The sequence below is a fragment of the Diadema antillarum genome, unplaced genomic scaffold (assembly GCF_040938485.1).
Source record: "Diadema antillarum isolate AM-2024a unplaced genomic scaffold, OU_Dant_1.0 seq00000720_RagTag, whole genome shotgun sequence".
NCBI classification, from domain to species: domain Eukaryota; kingdom Metazoa; phylum Echinodermata; class Echinoidea; order Diadematoida; family Diadematidae; genus Diadema; species Diadema antillarum.
This window is the reverse complement of record NW_027271624.1, coordinates 64495-86729: the sequence shown is the minus strand read 5'-3', so window position 1 is coordinate 86729 and position 22235 is coordinate 64495. Positions and strand designations below refer to the sequence as shown.

At 39.3% G+C, this 22235-nt stretch overlaps 1 protein-coding gene across 1 annotated transcript; it reads right to left on the bottom strand.

Moving 5' to 3' along the window:
* Positions 1–294: 294 nt before the first annotated feature.
* On the bottom strand, positions 295–20664 carry LOC139738088 (THO complex subunit 7 homolog). The gene is made up of 7 exons (XM_071648750.1): positions 20548–20664; positions 13005–13125; positions 12466–12593; positions 9519–9663; positions 6227–6293; positions 3301–3370; positions 295–507 (listed from the first exon to the last, which is right to left on the bottom strand). Exons 1-7 carry the CDS (start codon positions 20558–20560, stop codon positions 425–427), a joined length of 627 nt encoding a protein of 208 aa, XP_071504851.1. The 5' UTR covers positions 20561–20664; the 3' UTR covers positions 295–424.
* Positions 20665–22235: the final 1571 nt, after the last annotated feature.

The following is a 22235-nucleotide window of genomic DNA, read 5'->3' as shown; positions in this document are numbered from 1 at the left end:
AATTCAGGCCCGTTCAAAATGTGCATAGAAAATTGCGAAGATATATTCGCGCGTTTTTGAATTCGCGCTAGCCGAACGTAGCGCGAAATCCGCGAAAATTAATGTACCGCGAAAATTTCCACGTTTACAGTAATAGACCTGAATTTTAAAGGTAGGAAGTTAGCATACTCCACAAACTGAGTTTCTATCCTGAGACATCATATCACAGAGGGCCCTTCTTATCAACTCCTTCTCCTTCACACTACCATTCCAGACAGCTTATGAACAACCAATGGTATTCCTGCCAACATACCAATAGGTAACATCTTTCAGTAGCATACAATAGTCACTCTCTGCTGTTTGACTTTGCAGGCCGAGGATAGATAAAAAAGCATCCAACACAGGATCCATGAGTTACCCAAGAGAGCGGTGAGTGTCACAGTGGTCATTTGTCTGTTAGAGATGTGTCCATGGACTCATCCAACAATGAGTCATTGGTCAAATCCAACTTCTGCTGCTTTTCATCAGCTGTAGAGGCAAAGATAAAAAAAGAAAAGAAACATTAAAAAAATAGTCATGTCAACCCTGTTCACCGCAAATATTAGACGTTAGAATGTCACTTGCCTGTCAGTTGGACAGTCACAAGCTAGAAAATGTCATGAAAGTATGGACAAATCAGCAACAAAGTACACTGTATGTACAATTGTATAATCAAATGTCAGTCAGGCAGAATGTTTCACAAACTACAGCTATTACAGACTTATTAGTTATATTCTGCACTCATTAGCCAAGTCAATCAATTTTAGTCAATGGCTATACATCAATGTTCACACATCAAGTGTTTTTGAAATGCCTGATTTTCTTCATCAGTATGAAATAACTGTGCAATGAAAGATGGAAGAATGGAATAAAGAGTTATTCTATATTTTGGTGAGACAAAAACAAAGATATTGTACATGTACATGTACATGTACGGATGACAAATATGTGACCCATCTCAACAAACGCCTCTTACAGTTGCTGATCATTCTATAGTACTACACTTACAATGTATGTGCGGCAAGCTCATAATGCCACAACAATATTATATAGTATACATGGTATGTTGAGGCTAAGATCTGTTTACACACAGCACAGTGACCATTGTATCACAGGTTTACACACATTTTCTTGATATGCCTGATCAGTCAATACCTTTTTCACTTGCAATTTCATGCACCATTTTTGTTTGAACAGAATACAGTGTAAACTAATACAATGTATCTATATATCACTGATTTTCTGATTGTGGTTTCATAGATGATATTAACTTTAGACTTGAAGCCTTCTAGATACAAATGGTGTATACTGGTATACATGTACATTGTCCCACTATATTTCCAAACACATACAAGGTTGTACCACAGAACTGGAAGAGAAGGTCAACCTCCAGATAAGGGCAACTTTGAGAAAGACACCTTGGAAGTTTTGTTGTACTTATACAAGTAGGATATTTTGGAATTAAGGTGAAACAAATTAATTAAAAACATCTACATCACATGCTTCATAAAAACTAGAGAAAAAAATGTATTACAAAAGCATTTTCAGATATACTTCATTTGGACATGAGGTGGTTAGGTTATTTGACTTTTTATCTGTGAATGAATTTCAAACTTCTTGCTTCTTTAACCCTAAAAAGACTGGGCTATTTTGGTCGCTCGAAAGACTGGGGGGGGGGGGGGGGGCCTAAAGGGCCCCCCCTTAAGATCTCGGCCGTGGATCGCGCGATCGCCGCGAAAATTTGCACAATGGTAGTGTGCGATGTAATCTACAAGATTGTATATTTAAATTTTCCAAAATAGTTTTCTTTTATTTCATTTTGATTAATTACGTTAATTTATGTGAGAAATCAGACCCTTTGATCTAAATCAGTAAATAAAGCTCCAAAAGTGCTCATTTTTGGTCTAATTATTCTTTGTCGCATTCTTAGCAAATGCACTTGAAAAAAGATTCGGTATCAAAATTAATTTCTTATTTATTTTATTGTTTCATGAATTTCTTATGTATTTCTTTGTTTTTTCGACCTTTTGTTTTTGTTTTTGTTTAACAAAATTTGTGGCAGACACTTTTTGAAGCATAATACTCCTAAAACAAATTAATTTTAGCCATTGAGAGTAAAAATAAGCATATTTATATGAACCATGTGAAAAAACTCAATTTGCATTGACTTTGTACACAAAATCACATTTTTATGCCATTTTTGGCCTCACATGCATGTACAAAATGTTATGTAACTTCAGAACCGTACCCCCGGGCGTCACAAATTTGGTGTCAAAATGTGCGGGAAACTTGAAAGAAAAAAGTCATAGAGCATCGCGGCGAGAGCATTACATGTTGCAGAGTAATCGCGCGAAATGTCGAGGGGGGGGGGCCTTTTAGGCCCCCGCCCCCAGTCTTTTTAGGGTTAAACCAAAACACCATATAAATGTCAGTATACTCAGTGTAATTTTGGGAATGGGATAATGCCCAAACACACTATAAACATCACAAAAAGCCATGGGAGCAATCAATGCTAGCAGTTGAGCAAAATAAAAGGAAAGTCATTCATACACACAACGGGTAACTATTCTGCTAGGAACAGACCCTTCTTTAAAATCATGAGTATAACCATAGGTACAGGTCAGGGCAATCAATTACTTCACAGATCAAAACTGCAGCCCTAAGACTTTTAACTCTTTATGTGCCATGGTGTAAACCTCCTGTGTGCCACATTATTCAGAGACAGCAACGTAGTCATGCTTTGGGAAAACATTGTGCTTTTCAAATCTATGTAACTCTTATATATTTTTGTTACCCTGGACATACAATGAGCGAAGTTGTAGAGAAAATGCCAAGCTTTGCTTTGATGTAAATTGTGTGACAGATCTATGATTGTTTTTCTCTTGCATGGCCAGTAGCTACATTATTGTTGAGGCATGACTTTTGCAACTAAAACAGTGACAAGAAATTTAGAATCCCCCCCCCCCCCCCAAATCTAGTAGTGAACACCGCTTGATGTCGATCACCACATAAAGTGTAAGCTACATGTGACAAGAATGGAATCCCATTCATTACACTGTGGCATTTGGCGATTTATCAATAAGTTTGGGCGGGTTTGTGCATTTGGGCAGAATATGCGAACTTGGCACGCCATTGACTGAGTTGGATGTGCAAATGTGGCACATGAAGAGTTGATGTGTCAAGATTTCCGTACACCATTAGCAGTCATGATGATTACTGCATCTAGATAATCTGCATAGTGTTGAAGTCTCTTTGTAAGAAGCTTGAGAACAAATGACTTACCTTCCAGTATTCGCTGTAACTCATGAATAGCACTGATAAGAACATGGAACTGTTTCCTCCTCTCCTCCAGCTGTGGAGAGAGAAAGAGAGAGAGAGAGAGAGAGAGAGAGAGAGGGGGGGGGGGGGGGGGGGGGGAGAAAAGGTAATGATATCTCAAACAATTTGACAGCTGTGTTCAACTTACTGGAATGCCTGGCTGGAAGATTACAACTTGGCAAAAGTTTAGTCATCTTTGACCTTTCACAACAATAATCTAAATACTTACCGAATTGGATCCTACTTCCAGTGATTTTTATTTCTCTGACACAACTCTTTGTTGTTAGTGATTCTGACAGGAAAGTAAATGGATAACTCACTTCAGAAGTTGACTGCTTTAACACATGCACTGAGACATCAATAATCTTGTCAATATGTGATCGTGCACCGCAAAACGAACAAAAAGTGGCACCCCTTGATTTTACGTGAAGACTCAAAAAAGGTGAAATGGGTCAACCGAGTCAATCTTAAGCTTCTCATATTTTCTGAAAGAGCAATCTTTCTTCTACAGTATTCTTTGGTTGCGGATCATAACATGAACGGGAAAGTGTGTTTTCAGCAGTTTTTCTACGACCCATTTTGGGGGAGAATAGAATGATCAGGTATGTCTTAGCGTCCCCATTTCATTTCTAGAAATCCTTTCAACACTCTTCACTTTCATGTCTAATAACTTTTGAAAGGATAATTCTACTGCTTTGAAAGTTAGCTTTAATCATGGACAGAATGTGTTCATAGAACATGCTCAATTTTACCTTGATCTGATAATCCCTTCATTGTTGTTGCTCCAGTGGTTTACATCCTGTGTTTTGTCCCTTTCATTGCACAGCTAGCACAGCTTGGTAAAGATTAAGCGCTTGAATAGACCCTGTACTTCAGAGCTTCTTTTCTCAGTTCACACTCTTCCAGAGTGTGTGCTTTCTTTCTAGTATTTAGATAGGTTTAATAGGGGAGTCCATTTGGATTGAGTTACACATCATTTTAAAGCTTAGAGTCTCCTCTTTAGGAATCTGCCCTCACCTAAAAAACCATGTCTGGCGACTTTTTGTTGGCTTTGTGATGCAGGGTCACATATTATGTCTTGAATGACTTAGCCTTGCTCCAATCCTGAAATTGACACTCAAGTTTACGTTGTCCATGAGTATATGGCCTCCAAGACTGTCGTCTACAGTATACCTGCTAATTCTTTATACTAGCTGCGACATGCATAACATGATTATTTCAGCAACAAGTGCAGGGAATGGGTACTTATCATACAAAATGAAGTTTGGTGGAATTTAGGGGGAGAGTGAGAGAATGTTATCCTCGTTTCTAATGACAAGCTTTGTATGGATTCTTACCATCCTCCTTGTTCAAAGGGGCGTGGAAGCATCACTCAGCTACTGCAATCACAGCCACAGAATCACTCATACCCCATACTTGCCAACTCTACCGCTTTGGGCGGTAGACTACCGCTTTTTAGAGGTTTTGACCGGCTACCGATTTTCTCTTCTGATCTACCGATTTTGTAGCAAACCTACCATAAAATGAAATGGAAGTCATATTTTCCCTTCATTGTGCATCAATTCCCTAAAATAAGCTAGTAATTAGAATACTAATAATAATTTCAAGGAACTCGTTCCTCAAAAACGCCGTATTCAGCCTTCTAATACGCACACATGACTATGCACACTGCAGTGGCGCACTAGTCTCTATCATAACGAGCGTGCAAGACTTACTGTACACGTGTACGTGTAGCTAGAACCACGCATGATAGTAATGGTTTGGTAGCTCACGTTCTACAAGAATGAATGCTACGAATGGAAACCCTCCCAAACACTGCAGAAGAGAGCAAAATCTGCCACGTACAGGAATCTCACAGCCAGGTCATCTGCTAATTAATTTAGATTTGGTGAGGGCAACATTATGTCTTATTCATCAAACTACTCCACAATAGAAAGTACACTATAAGGGGATAAATTATTTGCCAATATGTTTGATTACTTTTTCACATATGCTTAGCCTACAAAAATTAGTCACCAATATGTCTAATTTTGTTTTTATAATATGCACAGTCTACAAAATAGTTCATAGATTTACATGGATTATATGTTTTTTATCAATACCAAGAACCCTTTAAAAAGGTTAAAAATCATGCACCAAATCTCATATTTTGATATTGAAAAACAAAAAAAAGTCCACACTGCGGGAGGGGGGACACCCCCCTCCCACACCCTCCCCCCCCCCCCCCACGCGCAAGCGTGCTCGGGCTTGGTCGCTTCACTCCCTCGCAAAATCTAACTCTTCAGGATTTTTAAATGTTGGTAAGTATGATACCCTCACCTACCACCACTTGGTAGTGGTACACTGTACATTGGTACACAGTATGCTGTACACTTCATGCTACCAATGCAAAACTTACATGCACTCCACAGTGAATGTGTATTACCTCTGCTGTAGCTAGTCTACACTGCAAAAGTCAGTAGCTTATATAGCAAAAGGCTGTCATTCTTACAGCTTAAAGGGGATGGCTAGTAATCGATCAGTGGGAATCAGTGGGAATGCTGAGGGATGATTGTTCCAATCTTTGTGGGATTTATTGAAGATTACATTATATATCTACTGTTGTGTGAAAATTATTTGCTTCAGAACGGTCTCATATTCAAGTAATGTGCAGATTAATGCCCCGTCACTGACCAGGGACGCTTACCTGGAAACATTAAACTGCACATTACTTGAATATGAGACCATTCTGAAGCAAATAATTTTCACACAAGAATAGATATATAGTGTACTCTTAAATGAATCCTACAAGGATTGGAACAATCATCCTCCAGCATTCCCACTGATTCCCACTGATCAGTTACTAGCCATCCCCTTTAAGGCTGTAGTTTAAACTATTTGGCTACCTCACCTTCTGCTCGAGGGACTCTTTGCTCTTTGTCAGGTCACCAAGGTCTTTGTCCAGCTCCTGAAGCTTGCTAAAAACAAAGGACAGGGATGGTCACAAATCAACATGAGACTTTATGGCAAATATTAAAGTCAACTGCCTCAAATAATTTTATCCAAGCTGACAACATTTCTGAATAGCGTCATTCTCCTAACTCAGACAATGGTGCACACAAACACTTCCCATAATATCCTATCAGTCAGCTTGTTTCAAAAGGTAATCATATTTAAAATCTGGTTGTGCTTGTCCATACCAGATCAGACAATAAATCTCCTTCATAACTAAAAGACATCTAACTTTGCAACTTATGGTCTGATATACCAAAAATTGGTGGACTAAGATACTTAAAGATTGTTTCAACAAATACTTGTTTTTTTGAAACTTATACAGTACCAATGATATACATAATAAAAGAAAAAAAAAACCTAATGGTTTATTTATATGAGTCTTACTGATAATCCCCCCCCCCCCAACATTTGGTGTCTAGTCAGTAGCCAGTGAATTTGGCAAAGCCTTGCAATACTGTAAAAAAAAAAAAACAACAACCAAAACAAAACATAAACACTTTGGACAAATTGTGGTAGGGTAATCTAGTGAGTAAAGGGAACTTTGCTTTGGGTAAGAGCCTGTCACTTCAGCAAAAAATTTAATAATATGTCAAAGTTACACATGCAGCATATATGCAAAACAAGTCTAATACAACATGTTTCCTAAGAATTAAAACAAGTTAGATAGATGCCTGAGTTATTATGGAACATCTTCCAAACTCCCACTGATTCACAATACAAGGTTGAAAGATGTTGGCAAATTGCAAAAGATGCAATACCAATAATTCTCTGTTCATGTTCTGCTTGGAAACAAAATAGTGTCGTCCTCGAGTCTAGCTATAATTAGCATCTCACCTCTGCCACAGATTGAAGTTGTCCGTAATGGTGACATTAGTCATAATATTTCCTCATGCATGAAATGACTTGTCATACATGACTCATCATGCACACAAATGAACTGTTCCAATGTGTCTTCCCAACCTCTTAACTCCTCTGTCACACCACACTAACACACGCATGCAATTTCATCAATATTATGTTGGTTGAGTGGGATATGTTAATATGTTTGGTAACTTGCATTTCTTGGTTGACTCTCACTTTCATTTTGTTGCCTCTTCTTGGTACAGTACATCAAGTTAGGGCTCGCTGCTTGCTCTGCCCCCCCCCCCCATCCCCCAATGCCATTGCTATTTCACTCTTTTCCTTTCTTTATCCCTCTGCTGTTCCTTATTTTATTTGATGTTGCCTCCCTATTCATCCCTATCCTTCACAGGTTGCGCCCATGGTCCTGCGGATCATCACTGACCCTCCTCTGCCTTTTGTCTGTCCACTCTCCTGCTTTAATCCCCCTCCTTCTACCTGTTGGGCTCCTTGCCCATGACCTCCTACCCTCCCCTTTTGTTTCCTTTGTTCTGTGTCCTAGCCCTACTGGGACTGTTCTTGTTGTGTGTAGTCCTTGTGTCATTGCTTTCCCTGCCTGTTTGTCATTTTGCCTTTGACAAAGATTCTGCTAGGATCAAAAGCTCAGGCCCCTTTTGACTCCATTTTACTCCATTGGCTAGCAACTACTGGACAAGCAGTTTTCAGCAGCATTTTTTTCTTTTGGCTACACTTTATTCTGTCGGTGTCAAACACTGGGTTTTTGCCTGCACTGTTAAAGTACATACCAATTTGAACTTAAGATATTCTGAAATGACAAAGATCCATGTCTTTTTCCTCTTCTAGGCTGATTCAACAGTCATGTCTCACAATACATGGGTTATCATCAAGTATCCACCAGTCCAGTCCACGCACATCCAATGACAACTTACTGACAAATACTAAGTAAAACCATTTTCCTGCCCAGATGCAAGGTGTAGAAATAAAACCCTAGACACCTACTCTGAATGATTTGCCCTTTGGTGTAGTACATAGATGCCAAGTTCAAAAAATTTTTATGAGTGAGATTTTCATGACTCGGCGTCTCGGCACGCATGCATGTGCATGAGCGAGGGAGTGAAGTGACTGATCGAGGGGAGGGTGTGGGAGGGGGGTGTCCGCCCTCCCACAGTAGGGAGCTTTTTCAATTTTGAGCTCTTAATGGTGCAAGCTGGAGCATACTTAACCCTAATGGGACTGGGGGGAATCCGCCCCCCCCTTGACGTTTCGTGCTATAATTCTGTAACACGAGAAGACCTCGTCGCGAAGCTTCTTGACTTTCTTTGTTCAAGTCTCGCGCAACTTTTGAGACCAAATTTGCAACGTCCGCGTATATTTTTACAAAGCCACACCCACTTTTGTAATGGCATGTCGCCCCCAAACGGGCACAATTTTGTGATTTTGTGTACATTTCCTAAGGAAAACAGTGCTCTGTCATGAAAGTCATAAAAACCTGATTATTTTTACAATTGATCACTTTCATTGATTAATTAATTAATTATGGTAGAAAAGTGGTCAGTGACAATTTCCAATAAAAAAACAAAGAAAAAACAAAAGTTGAAAAACATAGAAATACATAAGAAATTATGAAAACATTAGAATACATAAGAATTGAAATGACTTTTGGAAGTTTTTGTGATGTACAATTGTTGAATATGCCAAAACAGATTTACAGACCAAAAAGTAGGCTCTAAATGCTTTTAATTAGGCTAAAATATGATCTTGAGCTTAATTCGCATAATTAATTAAAATAAAAAATTGACTGTTTCAAAAAATATTATGGCACAATCTTGTAGATTATGACGTGGGTGTCACGCATGCCAAACTTTGTCACGATTGCACCTTTGATGGCCGGATAGGGGGGGGGGGGGGGGGGGGGGGGGGAATCCGCCCCCTCTGGTCTTAGCATAGCCAAACAAGCCCGGCCTGATTACGGTTAAATGACTTATTTTTTACTTATTTTGAAAGACAAAGGGAAATATGCCTTCAACTGCAACTCTCACTTTAATCCTTAAGCTATGCTCACGATGCGTGAGAAAAATGGGTGCCATGCGTGAGATCGTGAGACGGACCCTAAATGCTTGAGTCTCACGAAGAATGCGTGAGACTTGGTAGCTCTGGTAGTATTGAGACTTTAATACTGGTATTTTGTTTTGGCAGGATCCTGTGATATTAGAATGAGGACAGAATTGTTCAATTGTTTAATCAATGGGTTAGTGTAGTACAATCCTTCCTAATCTGAATGCAAAGTGACGGTGGATTTCTGGTGAGTTATTGATGTCTGCTCTTACCTAAGAGTCTCTTTCCTGTCAGGCTGTTTTTGAATGACCTTGGCCAGAGTGTCATACTCCTGTCTGTTTTTCCTCTCTCTCTTGGCATCTTGGAGCTCTGCCTTGCAGTCAGCAATCTGCCTGTGTGCATCTCGGATGTTTTGCTCTGTGTTTCAAGAATTTTAATGTATCTTAGTCAGTGGAGAATATTCACCTTTGGCAATGTAGAATTACAATCAAACCGTCCTGCCCTAGTGGCCATCTGTCTATACCTAGATAATGACCATCTGCCCATACTGAAATAGAAAATTCCTGGCCAAAAAAAAAAGAAAAAAAGAAAAAAAAAGTGTGATTTAGAAACCCTTAACCCGTTGAGGACGGACTGAATTTGGTACAACACGCATTTCCCATAGACATTTGCCAGAGTATACTCGGGACTCGTCCTCAACAGGTTAAGGACCAACCACTCAACGAAACCAGCAACCACAAATTAAATTGGTTTCTGCCAAAAAGCTGAAATATGCACATAGCAACTGCCAATGGGGGCAACACATGCAGTGACACTGTGATAATCCCAATACAGCTTTGCTCACTGTTGCGTCACACAAATGCTGCTGGAGCATGCTGAGTTAAAGGCCAAGGCAACCAATGATCATTTCAAGGGGCAGGGTGTATACCAGCTAACACAAAGGCCCATCTACCCCTAATGTACACTGTAGTTTGAAAACATAACTGGAACCCATTCATTAATGAAACACTTGAATACTGACACAATGTTTTTCACTCAATGGCACTGTCAGGTTCCAGCCATTGTGCATGCTCAACAATAGACATAGCTATTCAAATTTGTCAATCAGTTGTAATATAGACAGAGCTGTTGACTATGTCATAGTAATCATGACATGTACAAAGTTGTACAATGTGAATGCAGTGGATTGTGAGCTTCAAGGGAATTTGGAAATTTGAACTGGAATTAGGTTAAGGTAGAGATAGAAAAAAAGACAGTTTGAATTTTGACTTTTCATAGGTGCATTATACAGTCAAACCTGTCTTAGTGGCCACCTGTCTATAGCAGCCACCTGCTTATAGCGGCCACTGAATAATCCCCAGCACGGAATTGCTGTATTAAAGACCCTTTATATAATGGTCACCTGCCTAACGCAGCCAGTGGCCACTCATTTTGTATCCTGTGGTGAATATCTAACTGCATATAATGGCCAAAAAAATTTAGCTGAACTCGTTAAATCAGCCATGAATATGTTGGCTTTTAAGTTCATTGTGTGAATTCTACCAAGTTCTAGCTCAGTCACAATCACACAGACTAGACTGACAAACGCAGCTCTTTGCCATGAAAAACCATCTTACCACTAACTTGACTAGATCTAGGCTTCAGTAATACCGCCCTGAATAGATACTACAAGGGCAAAGACAGTTCCTAATAACATCTTAGAATTTGACCAAAATGGTGACTACTTAGTGATTAAATTCTCTTTGAATGAGGGCAATGGGATACTTGTCTGGGTATTGCTTGTTGTTAATGTCAGCTTCGCACATCATCCATCCCCTCCAACTTGTTTGTGAACCCCATTCATGCAAAACTGGTACAAACCAGTTCCTGAGGCTCAAAATGATGTTTTAAAAATCAGGACAGATGTAGGATAAAAGAAAATTTAAAATTAAGTAAATTGTACAAAAATGCCCTATATTATAGCTGCTCATGCAAACTTATTAAATGCCAGGTTGTTTTTTTTTTTATATTAAGAATAACATGTAGTATTTTGTGCTAATATACAATGCAAGTGTTGAAATTCAAAATGGCCATTGACATGTCTTTATAAAATGGGTTCAAGAATGTAGCCAATTGGAAGCGCTGAAATGAGTCACGTGTGCGTGCATTAATTTTTACTATCATGCACGGCCTTGCAAAATGCGTAAAGTCACTGCGTCACAATGTTTACACTAGCAGTGCGCACTTAATCAGGTGTTACAAGTGCGTCGCGCGCTACCATACGCGCTGTCAATCCTGTAAACAACTTCTCGTTCGGGCTGCCAGCCGGCCTTTCTTGTGCACAACAATCATGTGGCGTACGTATACGCTTATACATGTACGTACAGTACTTACATGTGCGGGATTTCCGAGTGCGACGTGCGTAAATGTTTGGGACGAACATCCTCGGACGTCTTGACCCACAAAGGTACGTGAAAAACGCTGACAAATGCTGTTAGTTTTCGAATTTTCGACCCATTTTATAAAACAAATGATGCACAGGATTATTTCGTGGCGTTAGTGGAGGCGTAGCTCACTCTCGGGTATTTACAATGTAGTGCAACATGCACTCGGCTTCGCCTCGTGCATGTTTCACAATTGTAAATACCCTCGAGTTCACTATACGCCTACACTAACACACTCTATCCTGTGCATCATTTGTATAATAGCACTTGGTCACTTAATTTCCCTTGGGTGGCCACTGTAAACAGGTTTGACTGTGTTTACATAACATTATGCCATAAAGTTTGTGTTATCAAAATATCTATACAAAGTGGCTACAACTCTGAACCACAGCTATACATTGACCATTGAGAGCCTTGAGAGCTAATTAAAGCCTATAGTCAGTAGGTGTAACTACCCTGTATTAATCCATACACTGTTGGTGACAACTTTAACTGTTGCATTATATGATATGTTAACAGGTTTGTCACCAACACAAATAATTGTCCCATATCTCGTGTCGCTAATCTGGATTTATGATTGTTTAAGGTTGAATGCAACAATATTGGGAGCACAACCTTTTTACAGTAGTGCCTATTAGGCTTCCATGAACAAATGCAAATCACAACTTAATTTTAACTTTCGGATTCAATCAAATTGTAGTTGTTTTTTACATTTCTGAGGACAACAATCAACCACTCCTTTCAGCTAAGAAACAAGTAATAAACTCAGTGGCATCACAACAGGGTAGAATCTTACCTATGCTGGAGTATAGCTCCTCGTAGTTTGACATTTCTTTGATGTTCATCTGGTGGATAAGCTGTGTCCTCTCCATAGCAAAGTCTACCTGAGCAAGCATCATCTGCATCTTCTGGTAAGTTACAGTGCTAAGTTTTGAAAAGATTGAAGAAGAAGAAATGAATGAAAAGAAAAGTAAAATGATCAAATTAAGGATGGTTTAGTAAATTACTTCTTACGACCACATTACAACTTCTACATGTCACCAATTCCAGTACAAAATTTTTCAACAAATGATGGTAATGATATTGATTATAGCAAGATCAATAACTGTTAAGGCATCATGATAACAATAATGATAACAATAATGAGGAGAAAGAAAAAGAAAAAGGAACAAGATGCTATATATCGTCTGTTGAGAATGAGAAGGGCTTTAAGTCTTCTCGAACACTATGGGTATTGTGGTCACTTAACGCCCTTATCATTCTCAACGGACGATATGGTGATAATAATGATGATTTGGCAGAAAATGACCTGTAGCACAGAGGTAAATAACTAACCTTTCATCACTGGACTGATCTGTGTCACACCACTTGATGAATGTCTTCAGCAAGTTGCTAATTCGCCTGTCATCACCTCCACTTTCACCCTCGATCAACAACCTCTTCCGGATCACTTCCTCTGTAGGGTGAGAGCAAAATCAGTTGATATCACCTTTACAAATTTTCTGTGTACCCTTATTCCATCAGTAAAATTTTAGAGTGTATCAGCACCTGCCACTCAGTAACAAAAGCTCTAGAAAACAGAAACTGGGAGCATTTCCAAACTGGCTCTGATGGGTTTAGATCTAGATCTGATAATCTAAAAGAAAGGAAGAAAAGACATGAAAAAAAAACTACTGTCAAACTGAAGAAACAGCTGAAGTGAAATACATTCTGTTCTTACAATGATGACATCTATACATATACATGTATAATCTTTGAGTGGTTACGCACTAAGATCTACCCTACTGCTAGAAGACTGAATTGCTGGTTTAGTTTATAAATGCTACATTCCAAAGAACGTGTGGGTACTTCTGTGGGGTTTGTTTGGGAATTGAAAAAGCACTCAAGTCAGGATGATGTTCATGCTCATTGATCACAAAAAAATCACATGTTCATCAGTGAAAAAAGTGTATTGTACGGTGTACATTATAATACCAAACTGGGTATACCAAGTAGCTTATCAACTGATATGGGAATAAGGTAATACACCTGGTTCCAAACATGTACACAAGAGTGTGTGTGTGTATTCATGGCCTAAATTCACATTCATTTGTCTAATACTGAGTAGAAAAATGACTTTGATGGAAAGACTAGTTTCTGCTATCGATATCTGTCCTCTTTCTGTCTCAGAATTGCAAGTATTTTGGTGTAATTTGAGTCTCCCAATATAGCAATGTGCTTGTTTGCTGCAAAACTTGTCTGAAAAGGGAAGACCCATGAATGACCCCATTTGGGGGTGCCCTTACAATGCATAAGAAGGAATTTGAGAGCCCAGTGCAAGTACTATTCATCTCATAGGCTCACTTGAATTGAATGCTTTCGTACAGGTTGATTACAGAGCTCGGACTATGTTCGCAGACTGGCAAAAAGAATCTTGTTTGAGGGTATTGAACTTGAAGGTTCTTGGAGAATTACCCAAAGGAACAAGTTAAAAGAGGTTATACTAGAGCTACTGTCCCAGTAAGTTCATACACTGTCAGAGACTCCAACTCTCCCGTTTTCGACGGGAGATCTCCCGCCGAAAACCCATTTTTGCAAAATCTCCCGTTCTCCCGCTTGAGATTTAATTTCTCCCGCCCTGGCTCTGTGTCTCCTGTTGGAAAGGATTTCTTACTTATTGCCATTGTATGTTAAAAAAAATAAGCTTTAGATAGCACCAGAGAGCATCTAGAACCCTAGGAACTTCGCGCTTCGCACACATCAACTTGGAGTCTCCCGTTTGCTAGGGGTTTCTGGCGGGAGAATCTCCAGATCAGAAGGTGCTTTGGGTTGGAGTCTCTGCACTGTATATCACCTGCAGTAACATTGACATTGCAGACAAATTTGAGTTTTGAAGATGGTGAAAATCAAGAAAAGGTTCATTTAAGTTAATAAATTTCAGTCTGACATTTGTTCATTTAGAGAAAGCAAGTCATCCATAATCAACCATTAATGCCATCCAAAATTTGACTAACGACCACGTGCGAAACCTAGATGCTTTTGCATGTGGTTGAGTTTTGGCATGGGTGGTTGAAACTTGGTTTGGGTTTTTTTTTTTTTTTAGTTCCACAGAATCTTTCTTTTCTAAACATACAAATCCAAAGTATCTATGACCACATCTTCAGTACGGTAAGAAGTTACACTGTAGTAGTACAAGACGTACCCTGTACAGTGCACATACTGTACAATTATGCACATGCTACTGGAGATTACATCGTATACAGAAGAAGAAAAAATAGTCCCAGAGTTGAAGGACTGTTAGAGTGCTATGTATACAAGTAATTGAATACCCTTATATTGGCATGATACACTGTAACATTAGTAACAGGAAGGACCCATGGTATAAATGACTCAATTTCTTTGAACATGATACAAGTTGTACATACAATGTATGTATTATCTTGACAAGATCAGTTCCGACATCACCATTATTGCCTGGATCTTCCGATACGATGCTATTGCTTGCTCCTATCAAGAATTCATTCAAGATTAAGGTTCAATCACTCTTTTTAAATGATGTCTACAAATAGAAAAAAAAAAACACACACACACACACAAAAAAAAAACAACAACCATGAAATACACTTTGTAGTGCTATTTTGAGACTGAGAGAGCCTAGGAAGTTGGAAGTTGGACAGATATATGTTGGGGAAGAGAAGAAGAATGGTTAGGTAATAAGGTAGACCTACAATGTACATGTACAACTAGAACAGTACCTGTACATGGCCATGGAGATGTAGCCTACACTGTACATGTAGGTGGCCCAATTACTAGTATTACTATTAGTACACTTTACAGTAGGTACTTACTACTTGGACTCTAGTTCTGGAAGACTTGGAATGCCAAACTGAAATACTGTAAAAGTGGAAATTTTCGCCCATTTTGCCCAACCAGAAACTAACGCGAAAATAAAAGCACGCAAATATTTTTGCTTGCCATATGTTCCTGTACGTTTAGTCTTGATTCCGTGGAATTAAAAACACGCGAAACTCTTCTTACCCGGCCAAGCACGAAAACTTAGTCGCGCAAAAATATCCACTTTTACAGTAGATCAAAGCAAGATCTACAATTTAGGTTTATGAAAATAAATGAATGTTTATAGGCCTACCAACTGGTATGATCGTGATTAGAACAAGGTCTAGTCCCCACCGCTGCGTGTCCGTACTGCGTGCACCCATTAGGTTTAACATTAGGGTTAGGTAGGGTTGTATTTAGTACGAACACATAGCGGTGGGGACTATATCACCATTACGCCTACCAACTCTGGTTACAAATACAATTAGTAGTCAAGGCGCAGGGACCCAGAAAAAATGACTTCGTTCAACCCACCCCGCAGAAAAGGTTTGACTGCATGGGGTGGTCGGTTGGACCCTCTGGAACACCCCTAGGTAGTATGTGGTTCCAAATTGTGGTATCAATAAAATTTTACAGGCCACTATAGTTGCGACAAGACCTTATCATACGAAAAGGAGTCTGCGCACGCTAAGACTACTACACGCACCACTAGCACTGCTGTGGGCACCAGTGCCAGTGGTGCGTGAAGTAGTGTTAGCGCATGCAGGCATTTTCTTCGACAAACAAGGGTTTTTGTCTGCAAACTAACTTTTCATGCCAAGCTGGGGTCGTTGTAGTGTAGTTTCTAGCCGTCTTTATTTTGTCTTTATTTCTCCGAGTTGCAGCAAGCCGAGTGAGAGCGCATACCCAGTGATTGCGACGCCCGAACAGTTTTTTTTTTTGTCGCAATCACTGGGTATGCGCCCTCACTCGGCTTAGCGCAATACAGCGGGCTTCTGCACAATACACAAGCTGCAACTCACAGAAATAAAGACTAAATAAAAACGGCTAGAAATTAGACTAGGGTTGTTGATGCTTGTCGTTAATGGGGCACTGAAAATGACAAAATCATCACAGTTTTTGCATTTATTTCATGAAGAATTCATCAAAACTCCATAAAACTATTATATACAGTACATGTTGCTAGAGATGTCAGCGATACAATGGGATACATTGTAAGGTACGGTACAGTTCGACCTCGATTATCCAGTCATGTCGGGACCGGCGCTCATCCGGATAAGCAAATTGGCCGGATATGGGAGACACAATGTTAATGTATATAGCTGCCGTCCAAGCTGCCGTCCCAGTGCACTGGCAGCTAGGCAGGTAGCGTACCCCGCAACAGTGGTGTAATCTATGCCAGCCTGTGCAAAATTGTAGTCCCTTCTTCACAAAAATAAAGTATATCTTTCTGTGAAAATCATGCATCTTTTACCTCATTAGATATTGAGAAACCTATCATGCATATCTTATGAAACTAGTGAAATAGATCCATGAAAAGATGTTAAAGTCACTGTTTTTTCTCAATGTTTGGATGAAAAAAAAAAGTCCTTCACTGCGTGAACGTGTCCGGATAATAGAGATTTCCGGATAAAAGGAGGCCGGATAATCGAGGTCAGACTGTATAATATTGTGCATGGTTACCATGGTAACCGGATGCCTACAGGTGATTGGTAACCCCCCAAAAATATCTGGAATCTAGACAGGTTTGTTTCTTTTGCCTTTCGTGCACATCACCCATTGTAGATCGGATCTTAAAGTACCTACCTCAACACTATTCTATAAAATTAGCCTGGATAAAAGGGAAAGGACCCCCAAGATTTCTCCCTCATTCTCTCCTTAGCATTAATTCATTACTGCACATTTTGATACAAATGTACATATCATCCGAATGATTTTTCATTTTATTCTATTATTTTTTTACAATAGCTAACGAACACAAAAGTATGCTTTTAATTCTTTGATGGATAATACAGTGTACGTGTATATTCCTTCTTTCCAGGATTGTTTCGAATAACCATCGCTCTGTAAATACTCAGAAGAGCTAACATTAGAATATAATTGGCTTTGCTCTCTGTATTCACCTATATTTTCAAGGGAAATTTGTGTCCATACATTGCTAAAAACTACATTTGCCTGTACTTTGAAGTCAAATTTGTGTTGAAACTACGACGGATGCAACTTTTTCATGCATTTTACTATTCGAAAATGAAATCTTTCTTTCAATGGCCGTTTATTAAGCCTTTGTTTACAAATTTTGCTGTAACATGAGAATGCTTCAATATTTTCTTCGCATAAAATATGGTGGTACACAATGCAGAAGGAAGGACATGCTTATTGAGCTTTTTGAAATTATGGGCTTTAGTTTTTAAGTTATTGACAGCTGAATCCTGATCGGATAATACCGGTTGCCATGGCAGTAGGAGAAAACTTTTTTTAAAACAATAATCAAAAAAAGTTTTTTTTTTTATAGCATCCATAAAATAAAAAAATATCAAAGTTAGTTTGCAGCAGTAGGAGGCATTTTGGGGGTTACCAATCACCTGTAGGCATCCGGTTACCATGGTAACCATGCATAATATTGTGTACCTTACAATATATCCCATTGTATTACTGACATCTCTAGCAACATGTACATATATGGTTTTATGGAGTTGTAATGAATTCTTCATGAAATAAATGCAAAAACTATTATGATTTTGTCATTTTCAGTGCCCCATTAGCGACAAGCGTTACCGACCCTCGTCTAATTTCTAGCCGTTTTTATTTCGTCTTTATTTCGCTGAGTTGCAGATTGTATATTGTACAGAAGCCTGCTGTATTGCGCTAAGCCAAGTGATAGCGCGCGCATACCAAGTGATTGCGACAAAAAACTGTTCGGGCATCGCAATCACTGGGTATGCACTCTCACTCGGCTTGCTGCAACTCGGAGATATAAAGACGAAATAAAAACGGCTAGAAACTATACCACGTAGAAGATATGCACAGGCAAGCCGCGCATGCGCGATTCGCTACTGCCCTCACTCGCGTTAGCATGACGTCATTTTTCATTCATGAATAGGGAGCTACACCGAAGCTGCATCATCATTGGCTCTTTACCCCCGTCATTTACATATTTTCCCACAACATATAACATATGTGTGCGACGATTTCCAGCGCGATTGGCCGAACAGTTTGATACCAAACTCGGCATTTTTACATCAAGTCTTCGATTTTTGGCAAAATATTTTCCTCCTTCGGTGTAACCATGTATTCAGCGAAGCTATCGTTGTGTTTGAAATTTGATAAGTCATATTTTTACATGATTTTAAAGGGTGTGTACAGTTCTGGTAGAGGTGAGGATTTAGCTTTTAACGTTTTGCGAGATATTCAGAAACCACTCTATGAGATGTCAAAGAGCATGCAATTCTAAGGGGTATCAAAAGTTTATTCGATGAAAATCGGTTTTGAAATGGCTGAGATATCCCAAAACAAGGTGAAACACAGAGATCCTGATAAAAAGCGTGGCCTGTCGCCTTTTATTATTATCACTTTTTTGATATCTCAGCCATTTGAAAACCAATTTTCATCAAATAAACGTTGAATCCTTCTTAAAATTACATGCTCTTTCTATTTCATAAGAGGTTTCTCATCATCTCACTTAGGAATGTTCAAAACATGAATCCCCACCTCAACCAGTACTGCACAGTCCCTTTAAGGTATGAATTTGTGAAGTAGCTCGATGTGTTTGTTGGCGTGTGTTTATCAATACATGCGATTTGTATGGTAGCGACATGTACCGGTTGGACCTACACACATAAGAAGCTCAACACCACCAGGATGGAAATTAGTCGCCATATTGTGTGGTTGGTGTAGCGTTGTGTACTGATGGGAGCTCTTCAGTCGAGCTCGCCGCCATAGCCGCTACATAACACGATGGCAAGCACGCATGTTGATTGCAGCGCATTGTGTATACCACACCGATCCACAGGAGTAGTGAATCTCGCACACCACGCAGTGCGGTAAAGTGGACGGCTGGGCAATCAGCCGCCCCGCTATCTTTCTATTGCTGTCTATGGGGAATTGTCTGCGTGTACACTACACCGACCCCAACTTGGTGTGAAAAGTTAGTTTGCAGGCAAGAACCCTTGCTTGTCGAAGAAAAAGTCTGCGTGCGCTAAGACTACTACACGCACCACTGGCACTGGCGCCTGTAGCAGTGCTAGTGGTGCATGTACTAGTCTTGGCATGCTCAGATTTTTTTCACGTTTGTTCTGACAATAACGATGAGAAGTGGCCTGTAAAATTTTACTGATACCACAAAAAGGCACAATTTGGAATCACATACTACCTGGGGATGGATGTTCATGAAGGTCCCATCTGCCAACCTGTCTGGTCAAACCTTTTCTTTGGAGTGGGTTGAACGAACTCCTTAATTAAGCCCCTGACAGGAATTAGCACCTTGACTAACGTTATACAAACTGTTGGGCATAAACCGCAGCAGCGACCCCATACGGACAAATACGTACCGTTATTACCATGTTACAGCGCCCCGCGACGGGGTTAACAAACTGTAGGTCTAACGTTAGATAATCTAGCGAGACCTTCAGTTTTAACATGTAATGCTAACGTTACACAAACAGACAAATCAGCACAAACGACGCGACTGACAAATGACATCATGATCAAGCAATTTCTTTCAGAGAGGAAAAAAAGACACTGTGGAAACAGAATTTCTAACTTGCTCGTCATCTATCACGTGACCATACAATGCAGGTATCAATACGTCTAACGTTACCTGTATGTTCAATTCATAGTAGCAAATTAGTCTATACGGTACAATTATAACGTTAGAATAATCTAGGCTTAATGTAACCAGCTAGTTAGACATGTCTTCGAAAAAACAAACAAACACCAAGAATCTCTCAATATGTGGGACTGAAGTACCGTATAAAAAAGGCAAGCACACATTGATCCAGTCTATCAATTAGTTGGATTTTTGTTTAACCTCAGTAACGAGTTTGAACAATTGTTCCTCTTATCTTACCATCTGTCGCCATGCTCAATTTGTTATCCGTCCGCTTGCGCTTTCCGTTTTTATCGCAATCAATCGAAATCGGCGAGCTAGCTCAGCTTCAGTCCTCCGATCCCTGCTAATAAAGATCCTACATACACACTATCGAAAAGTGAAACGCTGCCGAGGAGTGCGTCAACTAGCGTTGAGCGGGTAAAATTTCCAGGTGAGCTGTACTTTCCCGATATGTTTGTGTGAGCAAGACACGCTAAGACAGTAAGAAAGAAGGAATTTTCTGTAAAGAATCATGAGTAAATCTAAGAACTGGTGCAGTGCATTAAGCTGCACCAGTAGCTACACCAAACCATCAACAGGTTTATCGTTATTTCTATTTCCAAAAGATCCAGGAAAGTAAGAAATGTGTTGCATCATTCACGTTGGATGTAGATTTATATACTAGTAATGTGCATCGTACAAGTGTATATCCTGTACTTTGTATTTCCATCATTGTATCTGACTTGTGCCTCTCGCCCGGGTGATCACGTCACTCCCTATATTACAGAAGTTTTGTGCTGCGGACATTCGCTTCTTTTTTATATTCTTTGACGTCTGTATTTCTCTACTTCGTAAATTGTCACTTTTTCAATTGTAAATTTCATGTAAGAATTAATCTCATATCAGTATCTGGGAATCTACACCCTACACCCTTACAAGCAATTGTAGATTCCTCATAATATTTCACATGTGCAATGAAGAGCTTGTTAGCTGATGAAACCCGGAAGTGGGGAAGTCTGAAGTGCCCCCCCCCCCCCCACACACACTTTTGAAAACGTGGCCAAGGCCATTTATTCGACAAACCACCCATTCAAATTTGGTATTTCTTTTTGGTATTTCTATGGTTTATTTGTTGAAACGTGGAATATGGAACAATAAAAACAACAAACATTGTCTGTACGAAGCAGGGCGCGATGTCAGAATTGCTTTGTGCGGGATGTCACAATTGTTTTGTAAGAAGTTGGTACATTTCACAGCATGGTTCGAAGCAGCGCGCGATGTCAGAATTGCTTTGGTAGGACATCATTTCACAAATAGTGGATCAGTGTCAAGAGAAACAGACCGACCTGATTCTGAAATAGTTGAAAATGCATATGATCACCAGAAAGTCTTTCAACCAATCACTGGAGGATATCTTTTGATCGAAACTTATAATACCCTCTATACCACTGGAGTGTAAGTGAATCCATACACTACATGATTGTATCCGAGTGAAAAGTATCAAATTGGGCCAGTTATGTGGAATTCCCTGCCTGCATGCATCGCTACGCAATGTCCAATTCCTGAATTCATTTAAAACCACGTGAAAGTTTCATCTCTTATTTTTATATGTTTAACTCAACTTTCTGTTTTAACATAATTTCTACACACACACACACTAACACCCATGCACAATCAAGCACAGGGATCAGGTATACTATAGATTCATTGCTCACACAGGTTAACACTCCTTACGGTGTTACAGCCAATCATACAGATAACATAATTATTCATTTCCGGAATATCTTTAATCAGATTATGTACAAATTAACATAAATACGGCATATTGCATATATATATATATATATATATATATATATATGTATATGTATATATATATATATATATATATATATATATATATATATATATATTATTAAGTTTGAAAAAAAAGACAGTAGTCTGAT

Coding starts and splice junctions, on each gene's coding strand:
- LOC139738088 (XM_071648750.1), bottom strand. Junction 9,664..12,465: donor GGAGCTATACTCCAGCATAG/GTAAGATTCTAC, acceptor CTTGAAACACAG/AGCAAAACATCCGAGATGCA. Junction 6,294..9,518: donor GACAGGAAAGAGACTCTTAG/GTAAGAGCAGAC, acceptor CTTTGTTTTTAG/CAAGCTTCAGGAGCTGGACA.